Source organism: Mauremys reevesii, linkage group 25 (assembly GCF_016161935.1).
Source record: "Mauremys reevesii isolate NIE-2019 linkage group 25, ASM1616193v1, whole genome shotgun sequence".
In the NCBI taxonomy this organism is placed as follows: domain Eukaryota; kingdom Metazoa; phylum Chordata; order Testudines; family Geoemydidae; genus Mauremys; species Mauremys reevesii.
The window spans coordinates 18,030,897-18,054,717 of NC_052647.1; the positions used below are offsets into that span (position 1 = coordinate 18,030,897).

The following is a 23,821-nucleotide window of genomic DNA, read 5'->3' on the forward strand; positions in this document are numbered from 1 at the left end:
GTGAAAGAGCAAAACCTGCTAAATCAAAGACCAGCCTTTCTGGGCGTTGACACGCCTCCATCCCTACCGCTGAACCTCCACTGTTCCATTCTTGAGCAGAAGTTGCCAGTCATGTAGCTAGCTGGGGAGGAATATCCAGGGAAGAAGTCTTTTGAAAGGAGTGAACTTTTTTTCATTGTGTTTAACATGAAAACGAAGCTTTTAGTCCTGATGCAAGATTGTGTCAGTAGGAATAAAAAGCTCACTTTAAAAACCCCACCTAATGCCTTTTCCACTTGGGGGAGGAGAGAGGCGCGGTTGTGTGAGTAAATAAAGGGAAAATGGGTTCTCTCTCTCACACCCAGCTAGTGTAGACAAGCCCTGAGACAAAGGGGAATGGGATCGGGGGAGGAGGAGAGAGATCAGGCGACTGAACAGGAGTTTTCCAAGTCTCATGGAGTTGCTCATGAATAACATGGAGGATTCCAAGTGCCAGGGCACCATTTAAGGCTATGTCTATACTACGAGTTAGGGGTGTGATTCCCCTGCCTGTGTACCCATGCTCAAACCTAAGCTCTCATCGAACCAGCGTGAGTATAAATAGCTGTGTTGTCACTGCAGCAGTGCCGGTAAGCGTACAAAAAGGTATTCCTGGCTCCTGCTAGGCTGCCTTCATTTGTAGATTCCAAACCCAGAAGGAACCAGCGTGATCTGCTCTGACCTTCTGTATAACACAGACCATAGAACTCTCCCAAAATAATTTCTATAGTGGATCTTTCAGGAAAACATCCAGTCTGGGGCAAAGTCATTTCCCCTTGTTGTGTCCAAGTTTCTCATCTCATCTGTTTTGTCTTGGACATTTAGACTGTAATGGGGCACGGACCATCACATCAGGAGTCTGCTCAGTGCAATGGCGCCCTGATCTCCGCTGGAGCCTCTCGAACCGCTGCTACCATCTCCATTTGTTTCTGGAGAAGGAGGGAATCAAGGGGGGTTTGCCAGAAGGGAACAGGACAACAGACACACTCCCGCACTTACTGCTCCGTAGAAGGTTGGAGTCAAATCTGGGATGAAGATCTCTGGGTAGATAGTTTGTAGATACCAGGTGAAGTTTTTACAGTGCAGTTGCTCCTTCAGTTTGAGCCGTTCTGTAATGTCGCCGTACGTTTTCTATCAAAATCATGCAAGAAAATTAAAACTAACCTCAATAGGGCAGCAACAGAATCCAAAACCCGGTGTTCCCTTTAATAGGTTTGCCTTAAGGCATCACAGAGAGGTGGTTTCCATTTGTAATTCACCGTAGAATCTTATGGGATTAAGTTACAAAACACTTTCCCTTCTTATCACAGGTAGGATGCAAAACAGCACCGAGGAGCATGTTTCGCAGGATGCTGGTTACTGAAAGTAGAGAGAAAGAGAAAGAGAGAAAACCTGTTTTCCCCTCCAGCAAATCTTTGAGAGTTTGAAATCCCCAACCCCACCCTCAATCCCCAAATCATGATAGAAAGTGGAAATCTCCAAAATATTTTGACTAAAAAAAACCCCCCAGAAAGTTCAGGTTGGGTGAATCGAATGGTTTTCTTTTAAAGCTTTGTTTTTTAAATCTAATTAGAAATTTAACCTAATCATGTTTTGACCCAGAAAACCTGATATTTTTTTTGTTCAGAAAATGTCAAAATGAAACACTGATAGTTCTGAAGCTTTTCTATGGTGGTGGTTTTTCTTGGGGGAGTCAGGAGGTTTGTCCAAACCTATCCTGTTTTGCAAACAAATTTCAATGAATCAACATTTTTTGACGAAAAACCATCTGTTGAAAAATTCTCTGACTGGTTCTAATTGAAAGGCTCATCTCAGACAGCACAAGGCATTTGGGAGCCATCCTCCCTTTGGGTTCTGATCAGTGGCAGAGCTAATAGGGAGGTGGGTGTGTCTCTGCCTGCCCCGGTGGCCTTTAGAGGTACCTGTGGCACCTTTTCAAGCCAATAGCTATAGTTGAAGGTGGTACTACCAATAACCCGTCGCCCCCAGCTTTAAAACCTAGCTCCGCTACTGATCCAGATCCCACGTGGGTTGGCCACTGACTTAGCAGAGAGTCTAGCTGACTTTTATGGAGTTCGGCACAGGCAGATGGGTCCATCCACGTGGTTCTCTTCATAGGACCAGTGCCTTAAGTGTGACACTAAAAGCCCAGCACTGCCAAGAGGAATCAACCAACTAGTTTTCCCTGCATAGAGAAACACATCAAAGATGCTTTGATTACTTGTGAGATGCTTTATGGAACTGGGTTCGGTACCTCTCTGGCCATCTTCGAGGCCTGCTGGTTTCTTCTGTAGAAGATTTCCTTGTAGTCATCCATCCAGACCTCCGCCAGGCGCACTTGGTTCCTGGAGATGACCTGAGTTCCTTTTGGGAAAGTGTGTGGACTTTTGGAGCGGAACACGTGCCCAACCACCGAGCAGGGGATGATCTCCAGCTGGCCACCACACTGCCAAACCTACACAAGGGAGAAGCAGCCCATCCAGTGGATTTCAAAGGGAGCTTTAGTCAAACAAACCCTGACACACAAATGAAAGGGGAAAAATAATTTTTCCTATGTCCAAAGTGTTTTCCTCCATAGTTTGAAGTACAGAACTGGACTGGGTTGAGATCTGGCATAATGTGCTTTGAGCTTCATTATTTGTATTGCAGTAGGACCTTGAAGCGCCAGTCACAGACCCCATCACGCTAGGGGCTGTACAAACAGAGCTCTGCCTTTCTAACCACAGACACTGAAAACAAAGGCTCTGGTTTGCAAAGGTTCTGGGCCCCTTCTATCTGGAGCAGCGAGACCTCAGCACTTCCGGAATTCAGGCCCAAAGCCCACAGTTAAGGGATTTTGTTGGCCAAGGTTATGAGGCCTTATACTCAACGGCATTTCTCCCTAACGTGATAACTTTTGAATGCTACATCTGATCAACGCCAGAATTTCAGGGAATGTTCTAGGCATTAGTGGGCACAAGCCTATTGATTGGGGGGGGGGAGGGGCGGGGAGAGAATTTCCGAAAATCAGAAGAGGGAAAAACGGAAAACACACAGGGACCGTGTGTGTGTGTGGGGGAACTCTTGCAATATGACGGGCCTACAGAAGCAACCAAATGTGTGGGGCCCCTAGTTTTAATCCTGCTAGAAGTTAACGGTCCCCCCCCCCGAGCTTCACTTGGTTCTTACCCTAAAGGACATTTCCACATTCTCCCCACCCCAGATCTCCATCTGGTCGTCATAGGAACCAATGTGTTCAAAATAAGACTTGGAGATCGCAAAGAGGCCACCAGCAAAGGTAGGAGACCTGAGGAGAGACAGAAGCAGAGTCAAGAGACCATACTTGGTGCATCGCAAATGTTAGTTTAACAATCCTGGCAAACCCCACCGTTCATCCTGCTGCAAGACAAATAGCCGTAGGAAGTGGCAGGACAAGATCAGAAATGAGGATATTCAAGGCCGAACCCAGCAACTGCCTCCATCAGCACTGGTTTGGTATTGGCAGCTTTCTTGGTTTGGACGTACAAGGACAGAAGACCAAGGAATTCTGGAACACGTTTACCACGGCAGGCTGCTACACAACCAATCCCAAAAGCTTTGGTAGGGCAGTAAGGTCACCAAGGATGGACAAACTGAACATACAGCCAGACTGCTTTGGGGACCTGGCTAGAGATTGAGCCAGGCGGCACTCGAACCTGTAGGGAGGCGGGTGAATGAAGGTCCCTAAAAGTGTGTGTGTGGGGGGGGGGCGGTGCAGGACTGGCACTTGAAACATGGCCCCAGCCTCTGTGCTGCCCCTTCCCAAGACCCCACCCCACAGTCACTCGCCCTTACAGCTGGTAAAAAGTGATGGGTCCATGACCTCCTGCCCCCACCGCATTCTGGGGCCCCTGAGGGAAGCTACGTCCCTCTGGGCTTTGTCATGATGATGCAAATATCCCCAGTTGGCAGATGGGGGTAGCTACGCTGAGACATTAAATAATCTTCACATTCACAGCTCTGAGTCCGGGTATTGCGGTATCCTCCCGCGATCAGGAAAAAGGTTCCTCTGTCGTGAGTCTACAACATTAGGATAACAAAGAAACCCTTAGAACGACCATCAGAATCTCTTGCCAAATACTTCAGATGAGGTATTATCGTCCAGACAAGGGGGGTCCAGTGGATAGCACACTAACCTGGAGACTCTGAAGATCTAGGTTCAATTCCTCCCCCCTGCCACCATCTCCCTATCTGACCTTAGGCAAATCACTTGATCTTTATGCCTTGGTTTCCCTATCTGCAAGTGAGGATACTGGTGCTACCTTGCCGCACAGGTGTGTTGGGAGGGAAAATACATGGGATTGTGAGGAGCTCAGATTGTCTGGTAATGAGGGCTATGTAAGTACCTAAGACAGAGAAAAGTCAAGGAAGCAGCTGGTAGCTGCGACACCAGGTGGATGCGGGACCCAGGGGGCTGATCTGATTCAGGAGGAGGAGAAGCCTAGAGTATCATTACTGAATGTCATAGCAGACAGGAAATCCAGGTACTCCGGGCTAAGCTTCTCTCCTTCCATCTCCCTTTATAATCTGTTACATCTGAACTTTAAATGGGGGGTGGGGGGGAACCGAAACTGGCTTTTATAAAACAAACTGAACTGCTGAGTTGTCACCGAGAGGAGCCAGCGGAGATTAGAGGCAGCTGGAAGCCAAGTTACCAGTCTGCAGGAAAAAAAGGGACCTTTATTGAGACAGAATCTTCTCCCGTCTGACCCTTCCACAAAGCGGAGCCGTACTCCAGGCCAGAGGCCAGGCTTTGTCTCGCTATCGTGGAAAGGGCCAAGAGCAGGCATTGAATGACTTCACTTGGGAATTCAAGGTTATTCTGTTTCTGGCAGGCTGGCAGGGTTTGAAGGAGACAAAAGACTCTTTTCTATGGAGCTGCAGGAGCAATGCACTTTCAAATGTCAAAGGTAAGTTACCAAAAACAAAGAAAAAAACCAATCTTAGGAACTTATCTGGCCCCCGTCACTGTTGTATCTTTATTGTATTCATCCTTGCAGCACTTCAGTGCTGTTCCCTTCCCTTTTACAAATGGGGAACGGGGGCAGAGGACAGGTCTACATGAGACGAGGTTTGCCGATATACTACGCTAGCACTGTGGACGGGCCTCACGCTGGCAAAACTGTGCTTTGGGCAGTACAGCCGATTCCAGCCCTTCTGAACAAAATGAGTTCTCAGCAACGCTGTGCTTTTACCAGTACGTCAGTCACAAATCACGCCTCTTCACGTCCCGGACTCAAACAGCTATGTCAGCAAAAGTTTAAGGTGTAGAACGGACCCTAGTTTATATTAGAAAAGATTTGCTGGTATAGTTATACTGAAAACCCTCCTAGACACAGGCTACACTGGCCAAAGGAGAGCTTTTGCGGTATAGTTAAATCTCCTCCCCAAATGACAGGAACTGTACTGGCAAAATACCTCTTCTGCCGGTATAAGCTACTTTTCTACTAGGGCTTTTACAGGCAAATCTTCTCTCGTGTAGCCAAGGCCTAAGTGGTTTGTCCAAGACCGCACAGGAAGTCAGTGATGGAGCAAGGATTTGAACCCAAGCCTCCTAGACCATGCTGCCTCCAGCCTACTAGAATTAATTGGAAATTAACCAATACCATCTCACTGGCAAAGAAAAAAAACCCCACCATAAGTTTTGTTAAGTCTCAGTATTGCAATAAGCAGGTGCTCCTGTTTTGTGAGGGCCAGCAATTCCTACTAATCTTCAGTGCTCCCTCTGTTCAAACGGAAAAGGGCCTTTTCGTAAGACTGAATGGGCGGATCGCCCCCCTCCCTTTCCAACCCAGGTACTGACAGTGCATTCAGATGACAGAGTTTTTGAGGTAAGTGGAAAGATGAAAAGACACAGTAATTAGGCCCTTAATGAGAGACTTTGCCAGAAAGCAAGGTCTGTCTGGAGCCTGAGGTGATTAAGACCTCCTTTTGTAACACTGACAGACCATGGTCGTAGGCGGGCAGGATCAAACTGGGGACCTCTGGAGCTTAATGCATGAGCTAAATGACAACTGGCTCTTAGCTAAGGCTGTAGAGCAGACTCATTTTAACTCTCTCGCTAAGTGGCCTCGGTGCCACTAGATGGGACAGAACAGAACACCACACCCAGGAGGTGTGTGGGTTACACTTTCATTTGTAGAATTAAGTTCATAATGGCTCTCATTCAAACCCAACCAGAGATATCCTCCCCACCAGCCGCCCCGCTCCTTTCAGCTAACCCGAACAGAACGCACACCAGTGTGATGAATAGCTTCCTCTTCCCAGTGTAACGCAGCTTCAACTCCTAATGGCCAAGCACCCTAAGGGGACATCTTGACACTCAGTTAAGAGGCTGTACATGGTATATGAACAAAAGGCCAGGAGCTGCGGCTGGCTTTGGAGGTTTGTTTTAGGGTCTGATTTTCGGATAACTCAAGGGCCTGCAGGGCCACGCCAGTCCAAAGCATCTCAGCACTAGATCTGAGCTGGAAAACAATAATTCTGTTTTGTGAAAATCGGCGGTTCTGAAACGGGCTTTAGTTTTGCATTGGAACGATGAAACTCTCTGAAAATTTCCATCAAAAAACATGAGGCAACAGCTCTGTGGTTAGGTCACTCACTGGGGATGTGGGAGATCCAGGTTTAAGTCACTGCTCTGAGTCAGGCTATTGGTTGTTCTGGGAGCCCACCCCAACCTCTCAAAAAAAGATCCATCTCGGCTATTAAGACACATTTGTGACGAACGTTTAATCAAAACTGCTACGTTTCCATTCGAAGTTTTGTTTTTTTGACAGATCGGATTTCTCAGACAGAAAAGTGTTTCACTGAAAAATTCCTGGCTAGCTCTGCTGGCATCTCTCAAAGTCAGGCCTGAGGTCACTTGAGCGGCACTCAACGTCTGACATTCAAAACATGACATGCCCAAACTCAGCAGCTCTGTATGAGAGCTTGGCTGTAGGGCGTATTAGGAAGGGTGGGGTCAAGGGGCTACCCCTCCCCACAAAGATACGTGTTGCATGGTAGATGGTGTTTGTCTTTGCTTCTTTTCTCCCTAAGAAAAAGGACAAATGCCATCTAGAGCCGATTGGGGGAAAACAAAACAAAACCCAATTTGGTAAAAAAGCTTCTTAAATAAATAAAATTTCTTTCATTTTGCAGGGTTCAACCCTCCCATAATTTTTAATTGATTATTTTATCCTCCCCGACCCCCTTTTTTGGGGGGGGGGGAAGAAGGGGGAAAAGGGTGGCCACCCGATTAAAAAAATTGACTGGCAAAAAGAAAGCAGAAGTCAAAAAAATGAAAATAACCCCACCAATATTTTAAAAATCGTGAAAAATTTTAAATGGGTCATTTTTTTAAAAACAAAAGATTTTCCAAATTCTGAAAAAGGCTGACAAAACACAAGGGAGAAAAAACCACCCTCTGCAAAAAGCCACCACCACACATCATTTGTCAAGAAGAGAGTTTGGTCCACTCCAATATCCAGGATGATATTTGCAGGTCAGATTTTTCCCTCTAACAAAACGGGCCACATTGAATGAACCTCAGACAGATCCGAGGGCTTGTCTGCGCTAGAAAGTTGCATCGCTTTCACTATCCCAGTATAATACCACCTAGCTCTTATCGCTCTTTTCACCAGTGGGTCTCAACGCGCTTCACAAACTTTAATATATTGTTTCTCACAACACTCCTGAGAAGTAGGGAAATGCCATTATCCCTATTGCACAGATGGGGAACTGAGACACAGAGAGGCTAAGTGACTTGCCCAAGTATGCAGGGAACCTGTGGAGGAGCAGGGAATTGAAACTAGGTCACGCATCTCCTAGGCTACTGCCGTCATCACTGGACCAAGTGGTATAACCCTTCTAGTGCGGATGCTGTTACACTGGAATAAAGGTGCCTATATACCAGTATAGCTTATTTCTATATGGGAATAAGCTATACTGATATAAAGCACCTTTATGTCAACATTACTGTTGCCATTAGGGGTTGTACCCGTATTCTGCCAAACCTAGTTATTAGACTTCTACGGATAATATAGATGTTTACTGCTAAGCATTTCCCTCCAATTTTTATCAATTTAAAGTTTCACAGTTCTGCAAAATTATGGACCACGGGTGGGGGTGTGTGTCACACAATTATTTAGTGACAGTAGATACTGAGATTCAGAAAATTAAGCTTTATAACAGTAAAACACAAAATTGTCACCATCACATCAAAAATACACACTAAATATCCTTAAATCAAACTTTATTAAAGTTCTCAAGCAGCATTTTAACTTCACCCATCTGTAAATTTCAGTAACTGAGGGAAATATTTTTCCTTGGTTTGTGTATGTATGGTGAAATTGACATTTACTGACATTTACCGACAAATCTAATCCTTCCAAGCCTAAGGATAACTAAACGATAAAACAAACAAACAAAAAAATCACATCCCTGACTGGATGGATATATCTGTGTTTAGACCAGGCCTACGCAGAAAACCTTGCAACTTGAAGAAAAAACAAAAACTGCTCCTCACATAGAATTATTCTAGTATTTGTTAACTACATCATTAGCCCGACAAAGGAAGACCAAACACTCCTTTCCATTACAGCCTATTGCGGTACCCACAAAGAAAAATAGTGTGTTACCATAACACCCAGAACCTCCAGTCACGGACTGGGCCCCATTGTGTCAGGTACTGTACAAAAACAGAACAAAAGTCCCTGCCCAGAGGAGTTTACAGTCTAAGACAAGAGACAACAGATGGCTACTGACAGGGGGAATATATGGAGCCAGTGAGACAATACTGGCCAACATGATAAGCAGTGGTCTCAGAAGACTGCAATATACCACAGGCATATTCATTTTGCACTTACTTGATAGGGGTGGTCTCATCTTTTCTTCTCTGCTTCTCCTTAGGAGGAATGGCCTCCCACCCAAAGGTCAAACTCCAGTCAAAATTTCCCCGACTGTGTTGCTTTCCATACTGGATTGGCTTGGAAAACTCAAAGGTATTCAGGTCGATGGTGGTGATGTCTGGACTCACTACAGCAGTGGGTTCCTCTGCGATACGGGATAAGAGAGGCTCCAGCCAGCCGTGGAAACACTCGCCTAAGAAGCAGCGAGGAAGAGGACCATGAAGGAGGGGTTTCATCACTACTGGTTAGACTGCAAGTGTTAACCTAGCCCTCGACATAACGGCCCCCCATTTCTGGTAGGGCATCGAGACACCAATGGAATACCAATGATGAATGAAATATTCTGGTGAGACCAGCCTCACCCTGGGTGGAGGGAAACAAGTTCTGCCCCCTTCTTAGAAAGCTTGAGAATAACAGCCAGGACACACTGTATTTTCAGGAAAACACTGTCATTTCATGGTGGTCCATATATTGCTAGCCTTATGTGCACAGAACAGCACTTTCCGCTGCAAGAAATCCCATTCAAACAACTGAAAAGAGGGTTCACGTAGGAACAGCTTTTGGTTTCAGCTTGCATTGCAACTCACCGGCCGTCCTGCAGAATAAAGCACTGCTCAGTGTGAGCGAGGCCCTGTGACACTATTGATTATGTACAGGAAACCAGGAAAAAAGGCAAAAAAAACCCAATCACCCCCCCTCCACCCCGGTAACCCAGGCTGCTTCCAAACACACGTCTTATTGTAAGGGGGGTGGGGAGGAAAAGACTGATCAAAACTGGAGGTAAGTAACTATTCAATCGGCATGACTGAAAACAGGGCTGGATTTAGGGGTAGGTGACCCAGGTGACCGTGGGGTGCTGGGCTTGGGGTTCTGGTTTCCTTGTTAGTGACAAAGGGGAAAATAGAAAGTTTGAAGTAAGATGTTTCAGGGATTCCGTATGTGCCTTCGTAGAACCTCCCAGACTTTCCGAGAACTACATTTTCCTTGAACCTCCTAAACATTGTCAGCCACACCCAGGCGGCTATGTAAGGGGCCAGACATTGCCAGTCAGTGAGATACAAGAACGAAGGGAAGTGAAACAAGAGCCCAGATGGGATATTGTAAACCGTGTTTTATTGTGTCACGGTGAAAGTGTGCCTGTGTTTTAAAACGTGGAGAGAGCGTCAGTAGCGACGAATAATGGACATATTTAATGAGACGCCAGAGGTATCTGCTGAACCCCTATCTATGCAACATGCTTAACACATAACGTTTGACGACTCTTTAAGACCGCGGAACTGAAATGAGCTACAAGTACAATACAAAAAGTTTAACAAAAACGGGGGAGGAGGGCGTGTGCCAAAGACGCTCCTTGCCTGGTGCGCCATTTGGCCTGACCGAAAAGAACCCCAAAAACTGGGGGAAATGTAAGTTCTTTCTAAGTAAGATTTTCAAAAGCAGCTAAAAGCCACACCCGGGGCCCCGAAGCTGACTCAAGACAGAAAGGCCCGGCTATACTTACAGTGAGCATCCAGGAAAGTAAGCACCTCTCCGCTCGCCACCCCGGCGCCGAGTAGTCGTGCAGTTATTAACCCTTTCCTCTCCTGCTGCCGCACAACTCTCACTATCTGCAGCTGCTTCACGTAGAGATCCAGTTGGTCTTTTAAATAGTCTGAAAGGGAGAGTTTATCACATGCACACGAAGTGAGACGGGATCATAATTCAGAAGGTCTGACTGACCTCAAAGCGCTTTGCAAAGGCAGCAAGTGATACTCCCATTTTACAGATGAAGACATAGTGGCAGAGGCAGGAATTTGGGGGTTGGACTAGATACCTCCTGAGGTCCCTTCCAACCCTGAGATTCTATGAATAGAAATCAGGTCTTCTGAGTCCCAGTCCTGTCCCCTAACCACTGAGCAACACTGCCTCTCCAGAGAGGGACTGCCAACCCTAAGGTATCTCCTCACCTCATCCCCATGCGCCTCTTGCCCAGAGCAAACTTATTAGCTTTGCTGATCATGAAAACGTGGTAGAATCATAGTTCTAAATACGCAGAACACACTGAGGGCTTGACGCACACAGCACTTGCATCAACACAACCTGAAGTCTGAAAACCCCCAAAATACGTGTTAATTGACCAGGCTGAGCCTAGGTCTGATCCTCACAGAGAGGTCTAGATCCATGACAAATCCAAGACAAATTCCAACTTTTTAAAAGTTGTTTCCCCCCTCAGCTGAGACTCTCTCTTTCCCACCCCTTCAGGAAAAAAAAAAGAATTGAATCTTTTCTGCAGAGCCCACTGACTCAAGACAATTACCTTGATTTTCTTCCACCTCCCCACTAAGATTCATGTCTAGCTTGAGCTTAAACATGGAAAAACAAAGACACCATCCCCCCCAAAAAGGATTTTTTTTATTTGTTAAAGTGAGAGTGGGCCTTGTGATGAAAGGCATTCTGCTATTTCAACTATGGAGCTCTTCCTGCAGCTATAATCTCTCCAACTTTCTCCCATCGAAGAGATTAGTCTGGGACTTGACGGTACAACTAAAAAATTCTCTTGACCCGCAGTTAAAACTTCATCATGACCAAGCAGATGAATTGTCACCGGGGGCGGGGAAGAGAAGCATGGGGGGAGTGCGACTTGCTCAGGGACCAGGCTCCGTTGAGTACACAAAAGGGGAAGAATTAGGTTTTCCCTCCTGACACAAAGGCAACAGAGGATGAGCTCAGCAAAGAAAAGGGATGAAGGAGAAAGAAATATCTTGGTTTACTCTGAGAGAGGCAGGTTTAAGCAATGCAGGTGCACAAAGCTACTCCCATCCCCAACAGAAAGAGAGAGAAAAAAAATCAGGTCACCCAAGCCTCTTCAACATGCAGCCAGGAAATATTCCCCAGTTAACATTTCAGGGGCTAATATCTACCTTAGATATTTACATGGCCTCTATCCCTGTAGAATCTGGGTACCTCATAACCTTTAATGTATTTAATTATCCCAGTATAATAACAGTACCTGTCTTTTATGTAGTGTTTTTCATCAGGAGATCTCAAACAGCGTTGCAATCTGTAATATATTTATTCTCCCACTACCCGTGTGAGGCAAGGCAGTGCTGTTAGCCTCAGTTCTCTATCTGTACAATGGGGATAAGGAACTTGCCCAAGGTCACACAAGGCAGCCTGTGACAGAGGAGGGAACTGAACCCAGGCATTCTAGAATCTCAGGCTAATGACCTAACTGCTGGACCATTTTCCCCAATGATTGCAGAAAGGAAATGATTAGTGAGAATCTAGGCGTCTGCAGAGTGAAAATGGAATCTCAGATCCGGTCATATTATGGAACAAAGCAGGGAATTACACTCTTCCAGCACCTCTAACTTCTGAACCTGGCACATGGCTGCCCAAGGACATTCAGGCTCACGTAAGCGGCAACAACAGAGTCCGCTGCTGCAAGGCTCTCGACAGGAAGTGGTGAAGCAGTCTGCGCTTCTGTAAACGTCAGAGCAAAGCAGCTGTGAAAAAGGCACTCGAGTTACTGGTTACAACCGAGTCCACGGCTCCAGCACCCGGGCCACAACAGGAAACGGCGGCAGAACAGAAAGCACAATCCACGTTAGAGCATGTTTTGTAAAGCGTGTTGGCCTGCCAGTCAGGATTCCTTCCCCGGCTTTTGCGTCACTTCCGCGCTCTGTGCCTTTTTGTTTTCCCTCCAATACTTTCACTAGTCTATTTAGACAAGCTCTGTGGGGCAGGGCCTTTTTCACATTTTGTACAGCACCTAGCACCAAGGGCCCCTCTTTCCAGGGGAAGCCGCTTGGTGCTCCTGTAGTGAATAACAGTTGCTGCTAAAATGCAGGAAGCTCCAGCTGGTAAAAGCCATCCGCAACAGAATTAGGCTGTAAAGTGGGTGACGCAGTTGGGGAGGGGGGGAAAATGTAGTGCTGCTTGGTGCTGAAAGAAAATAAAGCCTCTGCCATCCTATCAGCATCCTTTTCCCCAGCATAAAGACACCAGCACAACAGAGGCCACTGAGCTAGCAAAGCAACTGGAGAGCACATAAAAACGACACACGAGACATTATATTTCACAGGACAGTCTACAGCGCTCTTTTAAACAGGGTGGGTAGTGAGCAGGAAATGAGATCCGTTTAATCTGATGAAGATGAGTTGGAAGCTTTATAACCAAGTGCTAAAGTGTCAAATGCCAGGTCTGTCTTTAGGGAGATCCAGTTTTTCCCCCCATTAAATTAAGAGCGTAGAGAGGTCATTGGAGGCTTGAAACATCTCTGGATTAGCAGGGGGCATGCTTCAGCCAGCTGACTTGATTTTGTTTGCATTGTCAGAGCGAGGGCTCCATTACTGCTGCAGGGAGTGACTCATAGACTTTAAGGTCAGACGGGACCATTATGATCATCTAGTCTGACCTCCTGCATGATGCACAGTAACACTTCCCTAAAGAGTGCAACAACAAAAAGAGCATCCCCTGTCGCAAAACGTAAACCTCTTCTGAGCACCGAGTGGGAATCACCACACACGGCACATACCTGTCCTCTCGCCAAACTTCTTAACCGGCCTGCTTGCTGGTGGATATGTGGGTGGTAATGTTCAGCTAGGACACTGGACAGAGTCATTCAGCAAACCTAGGTTCTTATTTCAGGCCCTGCCACTGACCTGCTGGCGTGACCACGGGCGAGTCACTTCCTGCCTTGGTTTCTCCACCCTTTCTTTTATGCATTTAAAATGATAAGCTCTTCGGGGAAGGGTTTCTCTCTTCTGATGGCCATCAGAGGTGCGACTGCAGCATGTGTATCCATATTTGCGCTAGCTATCTTGGTACCAACAGCAGTGAATGGCTGAAGTGCAAGCATGCATAGGCGCCGACGCCATGGTTGCTCCGGGGCTGGAGCACCCACAGGGAAAAATTAGTGTGTGCTCTGCACCCACCTGCAGCCAAGCTCCCCTCACCCCCTGCCTGGAGCCGCCGCGTCCCTGGTCCTCCGCCTACTTCCCAGTGCTTGCCAGTGTTAGCACGCTCGGAGGGGAGGGAGAGCGGGAACGTGGCGTGCTCAGGGGAGGAGGCGGGGCCAGGGCAGGGATTTGGGGAAGGGGCTGGAATGGGGGTGGGAAGAGGTGGGGTCTCATGGAAGGGGTGGAGTGGGGAGCGGGGCCAGGGGCAGAGCGGGGATTGAGGACCCATGTGAAAGAGGGGAAGTCAGCGCCTATGCAAGCATGCACTCAGGGTCCCAGGCAGGCTTGTACAGCCGCGATTTCACTATTATCGGTATGCGAGGTAGATCAATTAAAGCTACCTTGGGTATGTTTACACATGCTACAATCACATCCCTCCTTTGACTGCAGTGTAGGTGCACAGGGTCTGTCTACAGAGCATTTATCATAGTGGAGCTTCTTGGAGCTTCTAGGTTCTACCATAATACAAACAAAAAGACAAAGCCATCCCACAAACTGAGTAAAGCAAATCATAATATAAATTTCCCCTCCACTCAGTGTCCACATGGTGTTCATATAAACGCACATCCCAAAATAAGGACCCCTCAGCCCTATATGGTGTTCAAAAGGGAATTAGGGTGGTCACCTGTCTGGGTTTTATCCCGATGGCCCCGTTTTTGGCTTGTGTCTGGGTGCCATTTAGGGTTGCTAGGTGCCTGGTTTTTAACTGGAAAGTCCAGTCGAAAAGGGGACCTGGCAATGTCTGGTCAGATGTACTGACTGGACACCAAGAGTCCAGTTACCGCAGGACAGGGGAGGCACTGGGTCATTAACCCACGCCAGCCCTATTCAGCTGGGGCTGCCTCCTCTCTGCAGCAGCTCCTGTCCCCGGAGAAAAGGGAGCCCAGCCTGGGTGGGAGGCATAGCTCAGTGGTTTGAGCATTGGCCTGCTAAACCCAGGGTTGTGAGTTCAATCCTTGAGGGGGCCACTTAAGGATTTGGGGATTGATCCTGCTTTGAGCAGGGGGTTGGACTAGATGATCTCCTGAGGTCCCTTCCAACCCTAATAATCTGTGATTCTAAGATGATCCAGTGAGCAAGGAGGGAAGAGAAGAGGCCCTGCCCCCATCCCTCACTCCTAAGAGAGGCGGGGCCTCAGGGGTCCAGTTACCAGCAATTAGAAAGGTGGCAACCCTGGCTTCCACTACAGAGGTCCGTGCCGCTGCCCATTCACCTGCCGCAAACTGAAGATACTTGTTTATCCCCACCCCCACCACTTGGTCAAAGCTTGATCTTCTCCGGGATCTAAGCTGCAGGCAGATCTGATGCTGAACCATGTGACTAATTTGCCTTGGTTGCAACGAATTTAGATCACTAAATGGCAGTGTGCCTTGCAAGTGAGTAATTCCCAAGGATGGAAAGCATAATGTGTTCTGTTTACAGGATATGGGAGGGGTTCCCAGCTTGTTACTTGGCGACAGTTATGTGCAGAGACCAGATTTAAAAAAAAAACAACAAAAAAAAACAACCCACCAACAGGATTCAGTGCTACCAAGAATCAAGGAATCCGCCACATAGGGTGACCAGACAGCAAGTGTGAAAAATCGGGACAGGGCGTGGGGGGTAATAGTTGCCTATATAAGAAAAAGCCCCAAATATCAGGACTGTGCCTATAAAATTGGGACATCTGGTCACCCTACCACCACATATACAAAGGGGATCGTCTGACTGTTACCAACTCTTTGGAATTGCACCTCCCTTGCATGTGGGAATGGAAAGCGGCATGTAACCTAAAATAAGGCATGGTCAGGATTGCCAGGCCAAACACATGACCTCCACTCCCTAGCCCTCACCTCTACAATCATAGGTAGAAACCTGTGATTCATTTCACCTGCCCAAAAGAAAAATGAAGTTTGCAAGTCTCCTTTCCTTCTTGGAGGAGCGTTAAAGAGCCTAGCTCATTTGCCAATTGCTGAGCAGACGGCATCAGTGGAATATGCCACCCATAATTAACCCAGCGTTCCACAGACCTTTGGGAACTAAGCTTCCTTTGAGGAAAGTGGAACTAACCCCCTTCAAAACCTGGCACTTCTTGTTAAAGGCTCAAAACAAACAATAGATTATGGAGCTCTTCCTAATATAATACTTCCTCTCCTTTCATGCTCTGGCAAGCAGTAAAACACTTAACAGTGTTGATATTTCACGCATCACCCAAGTTAGCACCTGCTGAAGTGAATGGGGCAGTTCACATCTCTCTGAGCGATTGTTTCAGGCTCTCTGCAATCTCAGGCAGACGCTGCTGTGCCTGTCACAGATGGGTCAAGTTAGGTTGCAAGAAAGCCCTGAAAAGAGCTACAGAAAAGAATTAAAGGGCTGAGACTGGAGATCGGGAGGCCTGTCCCCTCAGGGATGCACGCCTTAAGCAGGCTTGCTGTGCATGCGTGTTGTAGTAACATGCAGAACAGGACCCTCGTGCATTGTGGGAAGCGGCTCTTCTGGGGGAGCCTTATCGGAAGCTTTCCCTGGCTGAGCCACTAGGAACTCTTCAGCGCTCTCATTTTAGCCGAGTCGCCTCTGGTGGGCTGGGTCTTGTCTGGGAATCAACTCTTTGCAGGCCAGCTTGGGAAAAGCTGACACCTTGGGAGCAATTTTGTTACTGCTGGGTGGAAATTAGCTCACTATTATTGGAGTCATCGCTGCGGATATTACTCTCCCCGTTTCCTTAATACTGTCAGCTCCATGCGCCGAGCAGCTTAATGCATTTTTTTTCCTTTTTACTGGCCAAAGATTCCAGCCTCGTAGCCCCGAGGGAACGTCCTTGCAGTTTAATGGGAACTATTTGCAATTGTGCTGAAAGGCTTTTAGGACTGAGCTCTCTTCGGCCCTTTGATGACCAGTTTCACTTGAGTTTGGTGCAACAGACTTTGCTGTATTGTTATTTTTTCTTGAGGATCCTATTGCAGGTGGACTATTTTCACACCCAGCTGTGCATCACAGAAGCTGAAGCAGAAGCCACTTGAGACTAACTAGAGGCCAGCATCAAAGTTTAGAGCTCTTAATGTAACTTGGAATTGGTCCCATAAAATCCCTTTTTGGGCTGCTATGGCTTTTAAGCGGGTGTAAAACAGCCCCACTAAGAGCGTCCTTTGTGCAAGCAGCTTCTTGAGCCCGTAGAACTAATAAGAGCTCTACACCAATGCTGCTTCCAGCCCCCAATATAGGGGCACATGTACTGTGCATGCACCATGGCTATTCTATATGCTTTACTTCCCAGGGCCTAAGTTAGAGCAGCCCCAGGGCTGCTCTAGCTTACACCAGGAACTGGGTTAGCTCCTGCACAGTCCTGGAATAAAGGGAGTTTGCCCTCATGCTAATCCTACTTAAGCCCTGCCCCATGTGCAGAAAGAGTAACTGAGAAACCAGGCCCCAGCCTTCCAGTGGGAGGGAAGGGGCCTTTTAGCAGCCAGGGAGCTAAGAGATTGCCATGTAGGAAGGAGGCTGCACTGCACTGAAGCTCCAGAGACCTGGTTTCAGTATTGGGCTCAGACACAGACTGTGCGCGTGACCTTGGGCAAGTCACTTAATCTATTCTGCACCCCAGTTCCCTATCTCAGAGGGCTGCTGCAAGGGTTAAATCCCTTAATGTCCATGAGGCGCGGTGATGAGGTACATAAGTTACAATGGTACTGGGGAGAGGGAGCTGGGGACCCCCATATCACCCAGAGACTCTGCAGTGCATCTCCCTGGATGCGCTTCCCACAACCAGTTCCAAGGCCCTAACTCACCATCTGTGCTGGCGTCGTCCACCAAAATGATCTCCTTCAGTAAGATGGCAGGGGAGGAATGCAGGACGCTGTACACGGTGCGGAGCAAGGTGGACCAGGCCTCGTTATGAAACACGATGATGACGCTGGTGGTGGGCAACGGCGGGCAGCGCTTGAACTTCTGATCAATGCACCTACGAGAGAAAATCGAGCCTAGTTAGGGAGGGCGTTTGTAATGCCCTGGCTGCTCTGGGCTTTGTCTCCCTCCGGAGCCCGGACCTCACAGCTTTATGGGTCTGCTACGGTCTACAAGCTAGCAGGCCTGATCTTTTAGCTCAAGCAGCAGCAGCCTGTGTGGTTAGATCCAGAGGACCCACCAGATGGCAGGTTTTCCTATCCTGCAAAGATTCAAGATTTCAAAAACCTTCTCCTTCTGCATCCAGAGAAAACAGAGACCTTTTGCTAAGTTTCTTAAAAGAGGAGACCCACCTCAGGATAACCCAGTGGGATATGGGACAACCAGGTTCAAATCACTGCTCTAAACCAGGCAAAGCAGGGATCCACGTTCCCCCAGGTCCAAGTCCCTGATTCAGGGCAGGGATTTGAAGCTGGGTCTCCTACATCCTAGCTAGGTGCCCTAACCAAAGTGTCATCAAGACGGATACATTTCTGGAAAAAAACAAACAAACACACCACACACGTGTCACGTATTGGCATTTTCTGATGAAAAATCGTTTTATCAACGAGATTCCCAACCAACTCTATTCCCCTACTCACTCCCAGCAGCTGACCCAGTCGGGACATCCTCCCATGCATATTTGCAGTGCATAATCCAGCATGATTAATGCTCTCCAGTGGCAAGCTGAACATCTCCTGATATTTCTTTACCTAGGTGTTTAATCCCAATGTTCAGAGGCGATATCCAGCTCTCATCACACCTTATACTTAGATTGCCAAGCTTTTGGGGGCAGAGACCATGAGTGGGGCTCCCAGGGATGACGGCAATACAAGTAATTAATAGAAGGGCAGCTTTTCTCATTAATGTGCAAGGCCACTTAGCAGCCACAATGGGAACTGAGCTCTGAAAATTTGTGAGAGCGAGCGCGAGAGCGCACATACCCTGTGGAGCAAAGTCCTTCTTCGCCACAGAGCGGGTGCAGCGGGAGGAGAAGCTCGCACTAAAGCATCATTCCGGAGCGAGAGGGAACCTCATTTTTCAGTGGTTCACTCACTTCACAGCCTCTCCAACACAACCAACCAGAGGGGAACATTCAGTGACAAACATGGTGGCGGTTTCTGCCAAATAGACCGAGACGCCCTCCCTTCCCGTAGGCCGCCCTACAGCCATCCCATTTCATTTGCATCTGCTCTCGACATGGGGTCGGCTCTATATCCCGTTTCCAATCCTGCTCCTCCAGTGGGAAAGGTTTACAAAGCCCCTTAACAATGAACTCACCTAGCAGTGATATGTTTAAACCAGGTTCCTAAAGCACTCAGACAGCCAGGCTGCAGCCTCCAAGGTTAAGCTCATCTATTTTAGACTCCTCCATGCCCTCTGGTACTTTAGCATTGGAGCACCTCTGTCTTTTAGTCTATTTAGCCTGCCAACACTCCACTGTACAGATGGGAACGGAGGTACAGACACACTAAGTGACTTGCCCAAGGTCTTGCTTTGACAAAGCAAGGACTAGAACCCAGCTCTCCTGAGACCTAGGCAAGTGCCCTCACCACCCCACCTCCCACGTGTCTAGTACTTTTTGGGTGCCTAAGATGAAACCTTCTAAAGGGGCCTGATTTTCAGGTGGCAAATGCTCAGCACTGTTACTATACATCTGAAAATCTTTCATTGTTCAAGCAATGCAATGCATATGTAAATAGTATATGTATAAGAATATGTAAATAGAATTATACTCTTTTTGGAATAAGAAAATAGTTAGCTCCCAGCTACAGCCAGTTCAATATCTATGACATTTGGGATAGGCTGTTCCTAAGGGTGGCATCAAAGTGAGTCTTGAAATACTTTGGGGCTAGCATGAAAAGAAAAAGAAAAAGAAAAAAAAACCCAAACCAACTCCCTCTTCTTTTGATTCGACCACACGCGAGCCCCGTTCTGAACTTGCCGGAGGGTGTGTGAACGGTTCCCTTGCATCCTACATACTTCAGCTGCACATCAAACGGGGAAGCGTTCCACATGGCAGATCAGGTTCTGCTTCGGCCTCGAAATCAAACAATGACGGCCCCTTCCAGCTGAGGGGCAGAGCCAATTTCTGCAGCTAGCCGATTTCTGTCCGGTTCTGGAGCGCTTTACGCTTTCATTTAAATTGGTTTATGCCTTTTCGGTTGACTGAATACCATTCCTGTGCTTCCCCCTGCCAGAACTCAGCGACCTTCCATTGTCACAGCCACACCTGCTAGCCAAAGATAATTGCCTGCTGGGAAACACAGTCTGCAAACCGGGTCTGGGCTTCTAACCACTATTCAAAGCCATTTTCTTGAATGCCCTCCCTACAAAGCCTTTCCTAACCCACCTCCCGGCAAGGGGGCAGGCTGACGTCTCAGAGTGCCTGGCTGAGACCACAGGAAGGTCAAGCCTAGTCTGGCACATCTGACTCCTTTAGCCATAGCAGGAAGGTAGGGGGCTGTTCCACTCAGCTAAGAAAGAAAAATTAGGGCAGGACTTCCTAGGAATAAAGGGAAAAAAAAATCGATCAAACCCAAGGGCAGTCTGGGAACAGGGAATTAAGTGTTTTTGAAGTAGGCAGACTTTTCTCTGTCTTTAAAGAGGGGGGCTGTATCTGCACTGGGAGACTTATGTTGGCTGGTTTTTAACAAAGGGCAGCAGGAGAAAGTTGGGTAGGAGACAGAAGAGTGTAAGAGACAGAAGAGGAGGGAGGAAGGAAAGAATTATTGCCCTAGGCTTTCACTTGAAGTCTGCTGTAGGGAGATTTCTTGTGATCTCCCTTTGTCCCAACTAATCAGAGTTGACAGTCAAACTATGGCCACAGTCTCTCAGTATTCCCTACCATCATATCCATAAAAGTCAGTCAAGCAATCATATGGCTAGGGACTATTTCACACCAGTAACTGGCCGGTCCTAGATAAGGTAGTTAAGCTCAATCAACTTTCTCCCTGACTTTAATGCTTGTCGGGCGTAGACCTAGTCTACGTTGCAGAAGTTGCATGGGGGGTAACAAATGGAAAAAAGAAAAAGATCAATCTAGATATACTACGGATGCACTTAAACTGATTTAAACCTAGATTAAACCGCTTTCGTTTCATTGAAATTCAGGTACAGTTGATTTAGTTACATGAGTGCAACTTCTGTAATAGAGACAGGCCCCTGGAAATCTCACACACCTGGCTCTACCCACAGATACCAAGTTGGACTGGTGCCTATGGGCTGAACTCTGCCCTCCAGTGTATATGCGCAACTGACTCAGGTCAATGGGAGGATGTTGGATGTATCAGAGTGTGGAATTTAGCCTAGATACTCAGCTGCAGATCTGGGAGTTGCAATGACTCTGCATCTACTAGGTGAGTTTATTTCAGTAACTAAGTTCACCCCATGCACAATAGAGCTTTTCTGAAACAATGCCATGAGTTGGGATGTGTCTCCATTCAGAACCTCATCTACCCAGGCGAATATTTACGGCTTGCAGTAGCAACTTCAGATTTCAAATGAGAAGTACAGATGCACCTGTCTGCGAAAGGAATGGCACAAATTCTACATACGTTGGTTTAACAAAAAACCCTTTTTCAGAAAAACATTTTGGTGGCGTTTGTGATTGATTACCTAAGAAGGAAGGAATGCTAGGCTACACCTGAAATCAAAACTGAAAAGCAAATGAAATGTCAATGAAATACAAACTAGCTGCCTGGACCCTGTAACAGCTACAGTAAAACCCTAGCGATGGCCTAAGAAAGGAAAGATGCTAGATAAAGAGTGAGTTTTCTGAAGCACTGCTTAGAGACCTTCAGAAAACACTATTGGGTCACTGCTGTAATGCAGAGAACACTCAGACTGCCAAGATGGGCGTCAGACTTTTCAATGCAGTCCACACATCTTCCATGCTCTTAAATTGGAAGATGTGAGGTTAATTCCTCTGGCTTGCTTTGAGAAAAGAAACTCTCCCTTGCCTTGCACTTGGGTCGTCATTTACACCTGGGCAAAATGGGTGTAACATTTTTCACATTCATTGTGCACAAATATAAATGATAAAATGCAACGCAGTGCAGAATCAGGATCTGGAGAGGATAGCAACAAGAAAGCCTTCCCCCCTCTCCACTGGATCTTACAGCTGGTCTCCATCAGTTGAAACCAGTGCAACTTTCAGGTGTTACTTTAAGGCAATTTAGTTAAATCGCCTTAAAGTAAAGGGTTACTTTAAGGCGATTTAGTTAAATCGCCTTAAAGTAAAGGGCCACATGGCCATTCTCATTTTAGTTTAACTTATATCAGTTAGGAACAGACTTATGATGAACCCAAATTAAAGTTTACAAGGGTTGAAAATACAGATGTAAGTTATATTGGTGTAACTTGCGTGTGTAGACGTGGCCTCAGTCCAAGACTCAGGTTTACAGATCTCATCTCTCCTACGGTACTGATTTTTGTGCTGCTATTTACAACAGGCATGAGAAGAGGAAGGGGGAGTTCTTACTCTGGAGGTCGGCTGTCAGGTCCCAGCGCCCTTTGGAGAGAGATCTGGTCACTGGCAAAGGCATTGAAGCAGTGCTTCTCATAGCCGCGTTCCTTCTCCTTGGTCTCCTGCGGTGTCCACTGGTCCTTTTTAAAAGCTTTGCCCTCAGCTCCTGGGCTGTTGGGGTCTTGGGGCGGTCGTTCCATCAGTGGTTTCAGTTCAGCTGGGGTATAGTAGCCTGGAAGGCAGGACTTGCTGCTTTGCAAAGGTACCTCTTGCTGAACCGGAGCCCGGATCTGTAGCTTTGGCATCGAGTCGCGAATGTTATTTACTGCCCCCATCATCATGTCAATCACTTGGTCTTTCCTCTCGACAATGTTTTTCAGCCAGGGCTCCTCGGTGTGGTCCCCATTCCCGACATCCTTCTGTATTATGAAGAGGAAGATCACAAAGACCACACCCACCAAAGCCAGCTTCAATGGGCCATAATTTCGTCGGAATAGCCTCATCTTCAGGGATGCTTCCAAAGTCCCCGCTAAATTAGAGCTATGTGCATTTCAGGGCTTTACATTCTTGGGCTATTCCATGGCCATCTGATGTCTTGTTCCTAACCTGGGGGAAACAAAGAAATATGTATGAACTCTATTTACTATAAACTCATGCTTACCTCACTAATGTGCCACTGATAAAGAACCTAGCAGATGGAATTCATTCTAGGTACAATGTGAATAGATCATTTCATTTGAGATGTAAGAGAGAAGACATGACTCCTTGGAATTATTGTGATCCACTGGCAGACTGTGTAAGGGGGAAGTCAGTGGGGGAACAGGACCTTCCATTTCCTGGGAAATTCTACTAATTTTCAAATGTGTTTTCATTCCCAATCAGAACAAAACAATGAATTTAGAAATTTCCAGCCAAATGAAATTTTTTTTGGGGGGAAAAAAAATAGCTTCAAGTCAACTGAAATATTTTGTTTCATTTTGACTTTTTTAAAAAAAGTGATATTATAATTTAGAATAGAACATACATTTGAAATGAAAAGTAGTTTTAAAATGAAAAATCAAAATGTTATCAAAATGCGATGTTTTGATTTTTTTTAAACCACACAAAATCAACAAGTTCTCACAGACTTTTGCTTTTCACTAATTGGCATTTTCCGAACGAAAAAGTGTTCTGTTGGAAAATATTCAGCCAGCTCCAGTGTGGAATATTAGCTCCAATATCTTGGAGACATTCTACATGTGGAGATTTTGGTTGTTTCTCTGGACTATCCAAATCTCTTGGGAGTCTGCAAAGCTGGGCTGAAATCTCATGAGTTTGTTCCTGTGAGATTTTCCAGTATTTTCTGCTTCTGATCATGCTGGATATATCATGACAACAGCCCATCTTGGAGTATTTTAGCAATTTCGTGTCCAGTCCTGTACCTAAAACAGCAGCTGCAGTAAATATTAAAAATGCAAAACAACAAAACTTTATCCAAACTTTTTTTGAATCTCGCCACCAGGTTTGAAGACCTATCCAACAGATAATATTTTGCTTGATCATAGAACTGGAAGGAAACCTCAAGAGGTCAT

The 23,821-nt window shown here is 46.7% G+C and overlaps 1 protein-coding gene across 1 annotated transcript in view; it reads right to left on the reverse strand.

The window, feature by feature from the left end:
• Nucleotides 1-23,821, reverse strand: part of GALNT6 (polypeptide N-acetylgalactosaminyltransferase 6) — a 41,642-nt gene that overhangs the window by 6,042 nt on the left and 11,779 nt on the right. The window contains exons 2-8 of the mRNA XM_039514762.1: nucleotides 22,266-22,856; nucleotides 17,629-17,801; nucleotides 10,426-10,575; nucleotides 8,883-9,117; nucleotides 3,187-3,304; nucleotides 2,273-2,473; nucleotides 1,018-1,149 (exon numbers count right to left, since the gene is read on the reverse strand). Of these exons, the coding sequence (XP_039370696.1) occupies nucleotides 1,018-1,149; nucleotides 2,273-2,473; nucleotides 3,187-3,304; nucleotides 8,883-9,117; nucleotides 10,426-10,575; nucleotides 17,629-17,801; nucleotides 22,266-22,753 (1,497 nt within the window). The 5' untranslated portion in view covers nucleotides 22,754-22,856. The remainder of the gene's footprint in view (nucleotides 1-1,017; nucleotides 1,150-2,272; nucleotides 2,474-3,186; nucleotides 3,305-8,882; nucleotides 9,118-10,425; nucleotides 10,576-17,628; nucleotides 17,802-22,265; nucleotides 22,857-23,821) is intronic.